The following is a 15,566-nucleotide window of genomic DNA, read 5'->3' as shown; positions in this document are numbered from 1 at the left end:
AACAGATTAATGATTCATTAATTAAGCATCATCAGTAGTTGCCTTCTAAACAGCCTCTCATAATACCACTGTTCCTGCCTGACCTAGTTACTAGGCTTTCTCAACTCTTCACAAGGATGACCTAACTAGTACACACACACACATATATAAACGCCGGCCCACAGGTAACCATAAGCTCTAATTCAGGGCACAGACACAACCATACACACATACACCCACACACACACACCGGGGTGTTTTGACCACCATCTCACAAATAACCAATGAGAAACCAACACATATACTTTATGCTAATCAGGCTTGGTGCTCAGCGTTTCCTGGAGTGAAGCTGCTATCCTCTGCTTCGTTGTCTTTTCACCGGAGCGCTCATTTTCCACCAATACAAATCATGCTCAAGGGCCAGTTGGTGAGAGAGTTCTATGTCCCAAACGGCACTCTAATCCCTATAAAAGTGCAGTAGTTTTGACCAGGGCCCTTGTCAAAAGTAGTGCGCTATATAGAGAAAAGGGTCCCATTTGGGACAGAGTCTCTTATTCTGCAATCAGATTATCTCAATTTTGGATGGAAGGGGGATGATTAGTTGACAGTAGGAGTATTGTAGGTCTAAATGCCCCTAATTTTTTCCATGTCGTTAAAGTTAGGAGAATGTGTGAGAGGAACAGTTATAGATTACAGGTGCAGCTTGAAGCAGTGACTCTCCAAGTGGACAATAAACGTCTTAAAAAACACTTTGAGAACGATGTGTTTGACCTAGCAGCACATTGACCCATGTGTTCCGTTTTCAATTCTTTGATTGTTTCAGAAGTCTAGTCAGCACTGAGTCAAGTCCAGTCTCATTTTAATTAACTTTATCTGTTCAGCAAATGAAAGCGTAGTCATTTCAGAGAGTAAAGTAAAATGATTTATAAATACTTTATGACCACCGTATCTTTACCGTCTCTGTGTCCTCCTGTTAACAGAATGAATATTACTGTAGGTTGGACTTCCTGTGGAGGGACAAGTTCAAGAGAGAGTGTGAGGAGATTGAGACCATGGAGAACCTGAACAGGGTTCTACTAGAGAACGTTCTACCGGCCCATGTTGCAGAACACTTCCTGGGACGTAACTGGAAGAACGAGGTGAGGCAGCAACCATTCACAGGACATCAGAACCTTGAGAACTCAGAATCATAGATCGAAGCACATTCCCATTCTAAAATTCTTCAAAGAAGTCACAAAGTAAATGCAGTAACTTTAGAACCACACATTCTAACCCTATATGGGACCAGTAGCATAGATCCATTCCACTGACCTCTGTCTGTGTGCTTGTTTCTCCAGGATCTGTACCACCAGTCGTATGAGTCGGTGTGTGTGATGTTCGCCTCCATCCCAGACTTTAAGGAGTTCTACACAGAGTCAGACGTCAACAAGGAGGGCCTGGAATGTCTCAGACTCCTCAACGAGATCATCGCTGACTTTGACGAGGTGAGTTACTCTGTCCTTATTGGCTACAAATGACATCTGTGTGTTGGGCTGTTGTAGAATGTGTCACAGTAATATTACATCCGTTACTACTGATCATAACCGGATGTTAGACAATACAGAGCATCTTCACTGATAACAGGAACAAATCTGTAACTGAACTGTCTGTAACATCCTCGTTACAGTATTCTTGCTAATTGTCTACCCTCTCCCTCTCTCTGTGTGTGTGACAGCTGCTGTCCAAGGCTAAATTCTCCTCTCTCTCTCTCTCTCTCTCTCTCTCTCTCTCTCTCTCTCTCTCTGTGACAGCTGCTGTCCAAGCCGAAGTTCAGCGGGGTGGAGAAGATAAAGACTATTGGCAGCACTTATATGGCTGCTACTGGTCTCAACGCAACACCTGGACCTGAATACACACAGGTACATCTTTTACAAACACACACACACTGCAGAGAACACCAGTTAATTATTGTAATGTTTGTTTATGTGTCAATTAATCCAATTAGGGATGGGTTGCCAACTGTAGATTTGACACGGAAAAAAATATGTAATTAATTAATTCACAAACACACATATACACACACGGTGGGAACTGGATGACATATACTGTATTTTAAACCCACAGAAATGATCAAACTCAGCTACAGCATCAGCTCACCTCCAATTACAGGTTTAAAGAATGATTCTCCCTCTCTTTCCATTCCTCTACCCCCCTCCTCTCTCTTGCCCTTTTCTGTCTTCTTTGTCTCTCTTTCCTCTCTCTGTTCCTTTCCATTTCTTCTTTCTCCCTCACTCAATCTTCTACTCTCTCTCTCTCAGGAACATGACCGTCAGTACATGCACATCGGCACAATGATGGAGTTTGCCTTCGCTCTGGTCGGGAAACTAGACGTTATCAACAAACACTCTTTCAATGACTTCAGGCTACGAGTCGGTAAGAGAGAGAGAGAGGGAGAGAGAGAGAGAGTGCGTGTGTGTATGAGAGAGAGAGAGAGAGAGAGAGAGAGAGAGAGAGAGGGAGAGAGGGAGAGAGGGAGAGAGGGAGAGAGGGAGAGAGGGAGAGAGAGAGAGAGAGAGAGAGAGAGAGAGTGAGAGAGAGAGAGAGTAATTGGTACAGTCCGACTCTGTCTTACATGTGACCTCTAACCCTTCTTCCTGGTTGTGTCAGGGATAAACCATGGTCCGGTGATTGCGGGGGTGATCGGAGCTCAAAAGCCTCAGTATGATATCTGGGGTAACAGTGTTAATGTAGCCAGCAGGATGGAGAGTACTGGGGTACTGGGAAAAATACAGGTACTCAATTAATACAGTTATACGAATAGTAATGCTACAGCAGTTTCCCAAACTCTATCTTGTTTTTTTTCTCCCCAGCACTACACACCTGACTCGAATAATCAACTCATCATTAAGCTTTGATTATTTGAATCAGCAGTGTAGTTCTAGGACAAAACCCAAAATGTGCACCCTTGGGGAAACACTGCTCCAGTAATAATAGCTCTGTGCAGTTTTATGTTATACCACTAGGGGTCGCTGCAGAAATAGATCAAGGTGAACGAGAACGGTATACAGGTACAGAGCAGATGTTATGCAAATGTAGATATATAATAATGCAGAACTATACAATATACTCGAAGCCACTATGAACTTATCTCTTTGACTATTCTCCTTTCCTGATTAAGTCTCCAGTTATTAATATGAATTTACCACAGAGATCCATTAAATTCATTTGAGTTAGATATGTACGTCTATAGAATATTCTGCCTACATGTGATGTTTTGGACATGCTGCTTTGTGGTCCCTTTCAGTCACTTGATATACCACACTATGGGGAGCCAACGACCAATCATAATCACCTGAAGAAATTACGCCCAATGGGCTAATGAATGTCGAGACCACCCTCAGAAGCCCCACCTTCCTGGCTATAATACCAGGGCGCGCATTAATTTCCTCTATTCTTCGCTCTTCATCTCGCCTGAAGTAAGAACGTGTCACGCAATTTACAAACTTGTCAAGCACACGAGGCTACGAGATTTGGGGAGAGAGTACTTGTCCCTCTAGATATTATACGTTTTTGGTCTTGGTTTTGTTTTTTGTGTTTGTTAAAAACCCACTACTTTCCGCTCCACTTGTGTAGTCTGTGCTTCCTTGCTTGAGTAAGATGGCCAGTGGTAAGAGTAAGTTAAAAATGGCTAACCAGCCGAGTTTGAACCTCCGACCGTGCCCAAGGGCATGTGGTTTCACAATCAAAATGAAAGATACTCATGAGTGCTGTAATGTTTGCCTGGGGTGGAAACACGCTCATGTGACCATTGTACCCGGCTGGGTTCAACTTCCATTTTGCGTCGGGTTGACTTTGTGAGAAAGATTGGGGCTGCTGGCGAAGGGTCTTCCGGTGAAGTGACCTCTGGGACGGGGTCGTCTGAGGCTGGGAGAGAGCTGCAGCAGTGGTGGGCTGACAGGCGTGTCATCACAGCCCATGTAAGGGATCATTCTGGTTTCTGTGGCAGTGGAAGTGTTCAGGGGATGATGTACCCCTGGTTGGCTCTGCAGGGTTTTCAGAGTGTGAAGCAGATGACATCAGTTCGGGGCAGCCTAAGCCCCAGCTTTGGATTCGGCAGGGGAGAGGGAACCATTGGTGGTTAATGAACCTTTGATGGAGCTGTGTCGTAGGGCGGCAGATCACCTGGGTGTCCTCCCCCGTAGAGCAGCTCCTCCAGGTTTGGGGGAAGGGAAGCCTTGGTGGTTAATGAACCTTTGATGGAGCTGTGTCGTAGGGCGGCAGATCACCTGGGTGTCTTCTCCCCCGTAGAGCAGCTCCTCCAGGTTTGGGGGAAGGGAAGCCTTGGTGGTTAATGAACCTTTGATGGAGCTGTGTCGTAGGGCGGCAGATCACCTGGGTGTCTTCTCCCCCGTAGAGCAGCTCCTCCAGGTTTGGGGGAAGGAAAGCCTTGGTGGTTAATGAACCTTTGATGGAGCTGTGTCGTAGGGCGGCAGATCACCTGGGTGTCTTCTCCCCCGTAGAGCAGCTCCTCCAGGTTTGGGGGAAGGGAAGCCTTGGTGGTTAATGAACCTTTGATGGAGCTGTGTCGTAGGGCGGCAGATCACCTGGGTGTCCTCCCCCGCAGAGCAGCTCCTCCAGGTTTGGGGGAAGGGAAGCCTTGGTGGTTAATGAACCTTTGATGGAGCTGTGTCGTAGGGCGGCAGATCACCTGGGTGTCTTCTCCCCCGTAGAGCAGCTCCTCCAGGTTTGGGGGAAGGGAAGCCTTGGTGGTTAATGAACCTTTGATGGAGCTGTGTCGTAGGGCGGCAGATCACCTGGGTGTCTTCTCCCCCGTAGAGCAGCTCCTCCAGGTTTGGGTGGAGGGAAGCCTTGGTGGTTAATGAGCCTTTGATGGAGCTGTGTCGTAGGGCGGCAGATCACCTGGGTGTCTTCTCCCCCAAAGAGCAGCTCCTCCAGGTTTGGGGGAAGGGAAGCCTTGCTTACTCCTGTTTAAAGATTTTGCAGATGAGATAAAGGTGATCTGGGTTTCCACTCATTCAGCCAGGCTGGTGCTACCAGGTTATAGTGATTTCTTGAATGCAGAGAAGGGTTTCCTAACTGGCAACCCACGGGTTGTCTTATTCGGCCCCCTAAGTTTTCTGAATAAAGTATACATACACAATATACATATATACAGTTGAAGTTAGAAGTTTACATACACCTTAGCCAAATACATTTAAACTCAGTTTTTCACAATTCCTTAAAGTAAAAATTCCCTGTCTTAGGTCAGTTAGTATCGCCACTTTTTTTAAAGTTTATTTTAAGAATAATAGTAGAGAGAATGATTTATTTCAGCTTTTTTTCTTTCATCACATTCCCAGTGGGTCAGAAGTTTACATACACTCAACTAGTATTTGGTAGCATTGCCCTTACATTGTTTAACTTGGGTCAAACAATTCAGGTAGCCTTCCACAAGCTTCCCACAATAAGTTGGGTGAATTTTGTCCCATTCCTCCTGACAGACCTGGTGTAACTGAGTCAGGTTTCTGCTCACAAATTTTCTATAGGATTGAGGTCAGGGCTTTGTGATGGCCACTCCAATACATTGACTTTGTTGTCCTTCAGCCATTTTGCAACAACTTTGGAAGTATGCTTGGGGTCATTGTCCATTTGGAAAACCCATTTGCGACCTAGCTTTAACTTCCTGACTGATGTCATGAGATGTTGCTTCAATATATCCACATCATTTTCCTGCCTCATGATGCCATCTATTTTGTGAAGTGCACCAGTCCCTCCTGCAGCAAAGCACCCCCACAACATGATGCTGCCACCCCCGTGCTTCACGGTTGGAATGGTGTTCTCCCCCTTTATCCTCCAAACATAACGATGGTCATTATAGGCAAACAGTTCTATTTTTGTTTCATCAGACCAGTGAACATTTCTCCAAAAAGTATGTTCTTTGACCCCATGTGCAGTTGCAAATCGTAGTCTGGCTTTTTTATGCCGGTTTTGGAGCAGTGGCTTCTTCCTTGCTGAGCGGCCTTTCAGGTTATGTCGATGTAGGACTTGTTTTACTGTGGATATAGATACTTTTGGACCTGTTTCCTCCAGCATCTTCACAAGGTCCTTTGCTGTTGTTCTGGGATTGATTTGCACTTTTCGCACCAAAGTACGTTCATCTCTAGGAGATAGAGAGGTATGACAGCTGCATGCTGCATGGTCCCATGGTGTTTATACTTGCGTACTATTGTTTGTTCAGATGAACGTGGTACCTTCAGGTGTTTGGAAATTGCTCCCAAGGATGAACCAGACTTGTGGAGGTCTTGGCTGATTTCTTTTGACTTTCCCAAGCAAAGAGGCACTGAGTTTGAAGGTAGGCCTTGAAATACATCCACAGGTACACCTCCAATTGACTCAAATGATGTCAATTAGCATATCAGAAGCTTCTAAAGCCATGACATCTTTTTCTGTAATTTTCCAAGCTGTTTAAAGGTGCAGTCAACTTAGTTTATGTAAACTTCTGACCCACTGGAATTGTGATACAGTGAATTATAAGTTAAATAATCTGTCTGTCAACAATTGTTGGAAAAATTACATGTCATGCACAAAGTAGATGTCCTAACCGACTTGCCAAGACTATAGTTTGTTAACAAGAAATTTGTGGAGTGGTTGAAAAACGAGTTTTAATGACTCCAATCTAAGTGTATGTAAACTTCCGACTTCAACTGTATATTTATTTTTAATTGTTGGACATAAAAGACTGTAAAAGCACCAGGAAACCTGTTCCAAGTGATTTTCATTTTGTAAATCTGTTCCAAAGTGTTCCTGCGCATAATAGAGAGCCACGTGATGGTAAAACAATGTTAATATTGTTTGAAAATGTTATGTTTTAGTCAAATATTATATATGTTTGGGCATCTTGTGGTCAATTTGCAGTGTACAAATTCGTCATTATTATGTTCCGGCGTCCCGACTAGCAGCTCAAGAAGAAAATCGGACCGCGGCTGAATCTCGTTGATGATCCCTGAAGTAGAGGGTGGATCGGTCGTTAAATGTGGTAACAATGCTGCAGCGGTATCATCATATCGGTATGCTGTATGAGCTGAATAAGACCGTGGAGGCGTAGAGTCGGATTCAGAGCTTCTCTACAAAATCTGTGCTGTGGCTGTTTTTGTGCTGCATCTGTCCCGCGGTACTATCCTGGCTGTCGGGGAAAGTTACTGGTTGCCGAAGTCCCCAAACCCGGTGTGGGCCTGGTATGCGAAATGCGGTACCATGAAAGCACATTGTTTCAACCCAAGGTTCCTTGGTGTTCAGGGGTATTGAGAGAGCGGTATCGTCCAGGTGTGGGCATAATAAACACAGTTCCTTCCGCACGTTCAGACACACGGTTGTCAAGAGTGGTGGATTTGAAAACAAGCATGACAACAACAACAAAAATGATCCCAGTCCTCATGGTGGTGCTCGGTCCCTTCAGGACATAATGTAGAGAGACTGGCAGAGTGCTCCGTCCAGTGGCCGGTTCTGGCATTACTGCTCTGTCTGGCACGGTTTCAGCTGGGGCACTCGGTGCCTTTTCGCAAGTGCCTGAGCGGTACTAAATTGAAGGAATGAATGTGAGCCCCGTTATTATAACCAGGAAAGCGGAGCTTCCGTGATTTCAGTTTTCCTCTGGTGAAAAGGACTGGTCGTTGACTCCCCATAATATGTTATACCTCGTTCCCTCCTTCAGGGAATAGTAGTTATATTCATAACTGTATGTTTTCCTTGCTTCCAGGTAACTGAGGAGACAAGTCGTATCCTAGCGACGCTGGGCTACATGTGTTCGTGTCGAGGCATCATCAACGTGAAGGGGAAGGGAGAGCTCAAAACCTTCTTCGTACACACGGAGATGACCAGATCGCTGTCTCAAGGGACTGTAATGCCTTGAACATCATACACTGAACATTACACATACACACACATGAACACACACACATGCAAACACACTTAAACTATACAAACAAATGTATCTACATACACACGGATAGACTTGCACGCACATACACACACATACGTGCATGCACAAATAAAGCACATACAAACATACAAGGACTTACACACACATGTAACACACGCACACAATACTGCCTGCTGTGGTAGAACGTATCAAACAACAGACTTTGTTTACCACAGTAACTCTAGACCACTTCATCTAAACCAGACAGAATGGCAGACAGACAACATTTAGAACAACAAACAGAACAACAGACAGACGCTGTACATACAGTATTACCTGCATCGTCCCTCCTTAGCTGGACACAGTAGTAACTGAACTTCACAGGGTAACGTTGTCCCTAGATACTGATCTTAGGTCAGTTTTGCATTCCCCTCTCCCCTAATGGTTAAGGTTAGGATGTGTTTAGGGTAAGCTGATCTTAGATCTGTGCGCAAGGGACATTTCAACCTGGAGTGGATTTCATTGACTACCTGAGCGGTCGAGTGGTGCAGTGCAGACACAGATAGTCAAAGCCATCTTGGCACCGATAGTCCTTTCACTATTACAGTACTTTTAGCCAGAATTCTATTTAAAATGTGATGCCAACATGAAGGGTTGTTTTTTCCAAACTGTCTATGGCTAGCCTCTCTCTATGGCTCTGGAGTAGAAAGCGACGTGGACCTCAAGAGCAGTTGGGGAATCAAGAGCTACTGGACTTTTGTAAGAAAACGAGAAAACAATATCAACAACAGGAGAATGTTTCCATGTTTTGACGCCAACATTTTCTTACTCATTAAAACATTTGTATATAAGTGAACCAATGTGCCTCATGTCATTGAAAGTCAACTATTTATGATTGCACTGAAAAAGTCCACTAAGTAGTTCAATAAAGAGGTAGTTTGATCAAGTATTTTACTTTATTATGTACAGTTGTAGTCGGAAGTTTACAAATACATTTAAACTCAGTTTTTCACAATTCCTGACATTTAATCCTAGTAAAGATTCCCTGTCTTTGGTCAGTTAGGATCACCCCTTTATTTTAAGAATGTGAAATGTCAGAATAATAGTGCAGAGAATGATTTATTTCAGCTTTTATTTCTTTCATCACAGTCCCAGTGGGTCAGACATTTATATACACTCAATTAGTATTAGGTAGCATTGCCTGTGCATCCGCACAGTTTGGGCTACACACTAATATGACCCCTCTTTGGAAAGTGCGTCTCTCAACAACACATACAGTACCTGTCAAAAGTTTGGACACACCTACTCATTCAAGGGTTTTGCTATATTTTTTACTATTTTCTACATTGTAGAATAATAGTGACAACATCAAAACACTGAAATAACACATATGGAATCATGTGGTAACTAAAAAAGTTTAACAAATAAAAATATATTTTAGATTTTAGATTATTCAAAGTAGCCACCCTTTGCCTCGATGACAGCTTTGCACACTCTCGGCATTCTCTCAACCTGGAATGCATTTCAATTAACAGGTGTGCCTTGTTAAAAGTTCATTTGTGGGATTTATTTTATCATTAATCATTAATGCGTTGCGACAAGTTAGGGTTGGTATACAGAAGATAGCCCTATTTGGTAAAAGACCAAGTCCATATTATGGCATGAACAGCTCAAATAAGCAAAGAGAAACAACAGTCCGTCATTACCTAGACATGAAGGTCCGTCAATCTGGAAAAGTTCAAGAACTTTGAAAGTTTCTTCAAGTGCAGTCATGTCCAAACTTTTGGCTGGTACTGAACATGTTGGTTGTTTTGCTGTAGGATGCCCACAAGACTCATCTGATGGTCCCTTGGTACCAGTTGAAATATGAATGGAAGTATACTGTATGTGGAGGTTGTCCCCTGTTTTAGCACTAAACTACCTGTTGTTTCATGTAGTGAATCTATTATTCATTGCGTTTGTATAGGCTAATAGCAGTAAGACCAAATAACATTTTTCATCACATAATTATTTTCTTTTTTTGATGTTTCAAGGGGTCTTAAAATTCAAACTCAAATAGATAAGTGATCCTTTGTATGACCTTCTTAAAACAATTATGTATAGCTTAGTAGGAATCCCTGTTCCCAGTGTCAACAAAACTCTATAACCTTTATATTGTTAAGTGTGTTCAGATGTGTTGGCTACGCCCACTAATTGGCCACGTTTGATCTTAATGAGTGCTTGTTTCCTTTAAAATGTGGTCAATTTGAATGGACTAAAATGAACTGATTTTTATGCCAGCATGGCATCCTGTTGGCACAGTGGACTAGTTCCACAGATAGAATACAGAAGATCACAGCTTTGAATCTCACTGTTGCCATGTCACAATAAAAAATAAATGTGTTTGCATGATTAATGCCTAAACAAACACATTTCCATGGCTGTGTTTAGACAGGCAGCCCAATTCTGATATTCTTCTCACTAATTGGTATTTTGATCAATCAGATCAGCTCTGAAAAGTTCTGATGTGATTGGTCAAAAGACCAATTAGTGGGGAAAATATCAGAATTGGGCTGCCTGTCTAAACACAGTCACAGTGTTCTATCTGTGCTTGGAGTTCAAGATGGTTAATCCAAACTAAACTAGCAGTGTTATTAAAAGTCTTATTGAAACATGTTCTCAGAATGTTATCTAATTAACTTGAAATAACCTACAATGTTAATAAAACATCCCAGGATAACTTTCAGGAAGACATAGTAAAAGGTTCTCAGAACCTCCATGCAACCTAAAAATGTATGTTCCGTTTTACCGGTCGAGAAACGTGTGGCTTTGTTCACAGAATCAATGGGAAACCAAAAACGTACGTTCCCAAAACGTCAAAGGAAACAAATCTGCTAGCTGGGCTGGTTCTACTATTTTTGGACATTTTCTGGTGTTTTGTCATGGAAAACTGAGCAGGTCGAACATAACATGTCAACCCTGCTATAAATAGACAGGCTAGAAAACAATTAAAAAAACATTTGTGAAGCTTGTGTAACAAATATATGCCAGGAGTCATCAAAGAGAGGAGGGGAGAGTGTAACGGGTTGAAAACAAAGTCACTAAAAACAGACAGCCCTTTATTATATGTCGGATCATATCCAGCAAGGGAGTACAAATCAACCCAAAAGACTTTTGGAGGCTGTGTTCGGCTAAAGGAGAGGGAGCCACAGACAGTTGGAGAAGTCAGAACACTGCTGGGATTTTTTGGCTACCCAAACCCTATTTTAGGTGCTACAAAGTCCATCAGAAGAAAATGGGGAAACTGCCAAGCCCAAATCAACCAGAGGAAAAACCCAGGCCAAAAAGGTTAGCAATGGACAACGGCATCCCAAGAATCCAGTCCAGTGGACAGCTGTACACAGAGCCATTGTAGCTAAGTTGGTGGACATGCTAACCAATCCACCCCATACTAGCATACCCAGACTGTGACTTACCAGTTGTGCTACACACTGACGCTTCCAATGAGGGTCTAGGAGCTGTCCTTTACCAACAGGAGACTACGTGTAATCAGGTATGGGTCCAGAACGCTAACTCCAACAGAGAAAAACTACCACCTCCACTCTGGCAAACTTGAGTTTTTAGCACTTAAATGGGCAATCAGTGACAAATTTAGAGACTACCTATAGTACTATGCACCCACCTTTACCATATATACAGACAACAACCCTTTAACCTTTGTTCTGAGCACAGCTAGACTCAATGCAGTAGGTCACCGCTGGCTCGTAGAGTTGGCCGACTTCCACTTCGACCTGAAATCCAGGCCTGGGAAAATGAAAGCAGACGCTGATGCACTGTCTCGTTGTCCTGTCGTTCTCCACAACCACTTGGGTGAATACACAGAATCTATGCCACCAGAAGTCATCTCAGCGGTATGGCAAGGAAGCAGAGCAGTGGAAAATGAGGATATTCCATGGGGGGCTGCCCTGCTAGTCAACTGTAGAGAGGGTTGTGTGTCACCTGAAGGCATGCCTGCCATCACACAATAAAACCTATATACAGATGGTGCTTACCTATAGCTAGTACCCTACAATTTCAACAACTTATTTTCGAGTTCTCTTGATACCTTCCACATTGTACTGTTTTTATTATTATTTTTTATATTTTTATACGTAATACTGTATTACCAGAGCACAGCACAAGTTATGCTGCAATCAGAGAATCATCTTGCTGAAAAACAAAAGATGGAATCCAAATGAGAAAGAGAAAAAGCTCATGGGATCAGAAATGAGGAGACTATGAGGGGAACAAACTGGTCTTGGGAAAAAACAGATTTTTCTGGCCATTCATGCAGCGTGAAGTAGAAGACTATGTGATCAGACAGTGTGAATGTATCAAGCAGAAACGTCCCTGTGTTCCAGAGAAAGTAGCTATGGTTTCAATCACCACCAGTTCAATCACCACCAGGGCACCCTTTGAGCTTCTTTCCATTGACTACATGTACCTTGAGCCAAGCAAAGGAGGCTATGAATATATTATTGTACTGGTCAATCATTTCACACGCTTACCACAGGCCTTCCCAACGAAGAACAAGTCAGGAAAAACTGCAGCCGAGAAGATATTCCAAGACTTCATTCCTCGGTTTGGCTATCCTAGTAAGCTTCACCACCACCAAGGGAAAGAGGTTGAGAACAACTTGTTCCAGAGACTCCAGCAGCTTGCATGGATCTCACACTCTCGAACTACCCCATACCATCCACAAGGTAACCCTGTTGAAAGGATGAATAGAACACTCCTACAGATGTTCCGTACTCTGCAAGAAGAGAAGACGACAGAGTGGAAAGACCATCTACTAAACATCGTCCATGCCTATAACAGTACAAGGCACGAGGCAATGGGATGGATACTCACAATTTTTCCTCCTGTATGGCAGAGCCCAACACCTTCCTATCAACCTACTGTTCAACCTCGAACCAAAAACAGCGACAAGAACCCAACAAATATTAGCAGAGAAGTGGGCAACAAAGATGCCAGACGTATACTAAATCGCTCTGAGAACAGTCAAAAGTCCTCCCCAAAAGGGAAGAAGTACTACGATAAAGGTGTAAAAGGTGCAGCTCTACAGCCAGGTGATCGAGTCCTTGTGAGGAACCTGCCGGAAAGAGGTAGTCCCGGGAAACTCCGTGCTTACTGGGAGAAGACAGTACACAGAGTTGTGGAAAGAATTGGAGAGGGTCCAGTGTATAAGATCCAGTCAGAGTCTGGAGACAAAGCTCCTCGTGTGCTGCACCGGAACCTCCTGTTACCTGTAAATGACTTGCCAGTGCATCAAGCCACTCTAACCAAACCTGTGTAAACACCAAGACAAAAACAACAACAAACAGTAACCTAATTGACCAAGAATCCTACAGTTCAGATGAAGAGGAAAGCTATTATACTAACAAGCACAGTCCTCGGGTCTATCAGGGCAATGTCAAACCACAACCAAGTCAACCAGAGTGGCGTACCAGACTGCAAGCTACAGGAGCTCAGACCTTCAGCGGCACAGGAAATAGAACAGATCTAGCAACAGTCTGAAGGACCTGAACAGCATGGAGTGAAGGATGAACTGCAGGAGGAACTCCAGGATGTTGTTATAGTACAGCAGCAAGAGGTCAATGGAAAGGAAGACTTACCTGTGAGAAGATCCATGCGCACTGGAAGGCCCAGATACATTTTGAGCTCTGAGAGTCTGGGACAACCGTCATACCAGTCATGGAGACAAGGAGCAAACACAGTTGTGCTCAATTCTTACATGGTGCATGGAAACATGATGACTTATCCAGTGTTACAAGGAGGTGGCGCGAGGTGGAGGTGGCGCGAAGGAAAAACACTTGTCTGGACATGCTAGACACTCACTAAAATTGTCTTGACTATAGACAGACAAACAAATTGGTTCCAGGAGTCATCAAAGAGAGGAGGGGAGAGTGTAATGGGTTGAAAACAAAGTCACTAAAAACAGACAGCCCTTTATTATTTTTATTTTTAACTAATTTGTTTATGTATTTGTCTTAATTAATCTAAATTGTATATTCTACATGCTTTAGCATTAGTAGTCCATCAGGCCAATAGATGGCGATGTTGCAACGTGGTAGTAGGAGAAACAGCAAGTTCTGGCCAAGCGCGCGCATCATTCTTCAGAATAAGAAAGTGCCAGAACTTTGTAGAAGTACAATTGTGTCCGTTCTTTTTTACTATGACAGGCCACTTCAGCTACAGACTGAGTCCGGTAACACTTGCCTTCATTTGCCACTCCCTGTTGCACACAACATCCATTCTACCTGTCACAAGGGGATTCATGGCTGATTTAAGAAGATATCAACCCTGTTACGGTTAGGAGAATATTCCATCAATGTCCCACCAAACATGCACAGAACATGATTGCCTTGTTATCATAACAAAATATATGAATGTTCTAGACACGTGTCAAATCAAATCAAATCACATTTTATTAGTCACATACAAATGCTTAGCAGATGTTATTGTGAGTGGAGCGAAATGCTTGTGCTTCAAGTTCCAACATTGTGGCAATATCTAACAAGTAATATCTAACAATTCCACAACAAATACCTAATACACACAAATCTAAGTAAAGGAATGGAATATGAGCATATAAATATATGGATGAGCAATGTCAGAGCTGCATAGACTAAGATGCAATAGATGGTGTAGAATAAAGCACTGTATATACAGTCGTGGCCAAAAGTTTGAGAATGAAACAAATATTAACTTCCATGAAGTTTGCTGCTTCGGTGTCTTTAGATATTTTTGTCAGATGTGACTATGGAATACTGAAGTATAATTACAAGCATTTCATACGTGTCAAAGGCTTTTATTGACAATTACATGAAGTTGATGCAAAGAGTCAATATTTGCAGTGTTGACCCTTCTTTTTCAAGACCTCTGCAATCTGCCCTGGCATGCTGTCAATTAACTTCTGGGCCACATCCTGACTGATGGCAGCCCATCCTTGCATAATCAATGCTTGGAGTTTGTCAGAATTTGTGGGGTTTTGTTTGTCCACCTGTCTCTTGAGGATTGACCACAAGCTCTCAATGGGATTAAGGTCTGGGAAGTTTCCTGGCCATGGACCCAAAATATTGATGTTCTGTTCCCGAGCCACTTAGTTACCACTTTTGCCTTATGGCAAGGTGCTCCATCATGCTGGAAAAGGCATTGTTCATCACCAAACTGTTCCTGGATGGGTTGGGAGAAGTTGCTCTCGGATGATGTGTTGGTACCATTCTTTATTCATGGCAGTGTTCTTGGGCAAAATTGTGAGTGAGCTCACTCCCTTGGCTGAGAAGCAACCCCACACATGAATGGTCTCAGGATGCTTTACTGTTGGCATGACACAGGACTGATAGTAGCACTCACCTTGTCTTCTCAGGACAAGATTTTTTCCGGATGCCCCAAACAATCAGAAAGTGGATTCATCAGAGAAAATTACTTTACCCCCAGTCCTCAGCAGTCCAATCCCTGTACCTTTTGCAGAATATCAGTCTGTCCCTGATGTTTTTCCTGGAGAGAAGTGGCTTCTTTGCTGCCCTTCTTGACACCAGGCCATCCTCCAAAAGACTTTGCCTCACTGTGCGTGCAGATGCACTCACACATGCCTGCTGGGCAAGCTCTGTACTGGTGGTGCCTTGATCCCGCAGCTGAATCAACTTTAGGAGACGCCCTGGCGCTTGCT

The 15,566-nt window shown here is 43.3% G+C and overlaps 1 protein-coding gene across 2 annotated transcripts in view; it reads left to right on the top strand.

Annotated features, from left to right (window-relative positions):
* LOC135551993 (adenylate cyclase type 2-like) overlaps positions 1-8,732 on the top strand; it is an 88,154-nt gene extending 79,422 nt beyond the window's left edge. For both annotated transcript variants that reach the window (XM_064983327.1, XM_064983326.1), the window contains exons 20-25: positions 960-1,118; positions 1,317-1,463; positions 1,770-1,877; positions 2,277-2,391; positions 2,626-2,750; positions 7,715-8,732. In XM_064983327.1, the coding sequence (XP_064839399.1) occupies positions 960-1,118; positions 1,317-1,463; positions 1,770-1,877; positions 2,277-2,391; positions 2,626-2,750; positions 7,715-7,867 (807 nt within the window). In that variant the 3' untranslated portion in view covers positions 7,868-8,732. The remainder of the gene's footprint in view (positions 1-959; positions 1,119-1,316; positions 1,464-1,769; positions 1,878-2,276; positions 2,392-2,625; positions 2,751-7,714) is intronic.
* Positions 8,733-15,566: the final 6,834 nt, after the last annotated feature.

Source organism: Oncorhynchus masou, chromosome 13 (assembly GCF_036934945.1).
Source record: "Oncorhynchus masou masou isolate Uvic2021 chromosome 13, UVic_Omas_1.1, whole genome shotgun sequence".
NCBI classification, from domain to species: domain Eukaryota; kingdom Metazoa; phylum Chordata; class Actinopteri; order Salmoniformes; family Salmonidae; genus Oncorhynchus; species Oncorhynchus masou.
The sequence above is the reverse complement of the archived record's forward strand: the minus strand, read 5'-3'. Positions and strand labels throughout refer to the sequence as shown.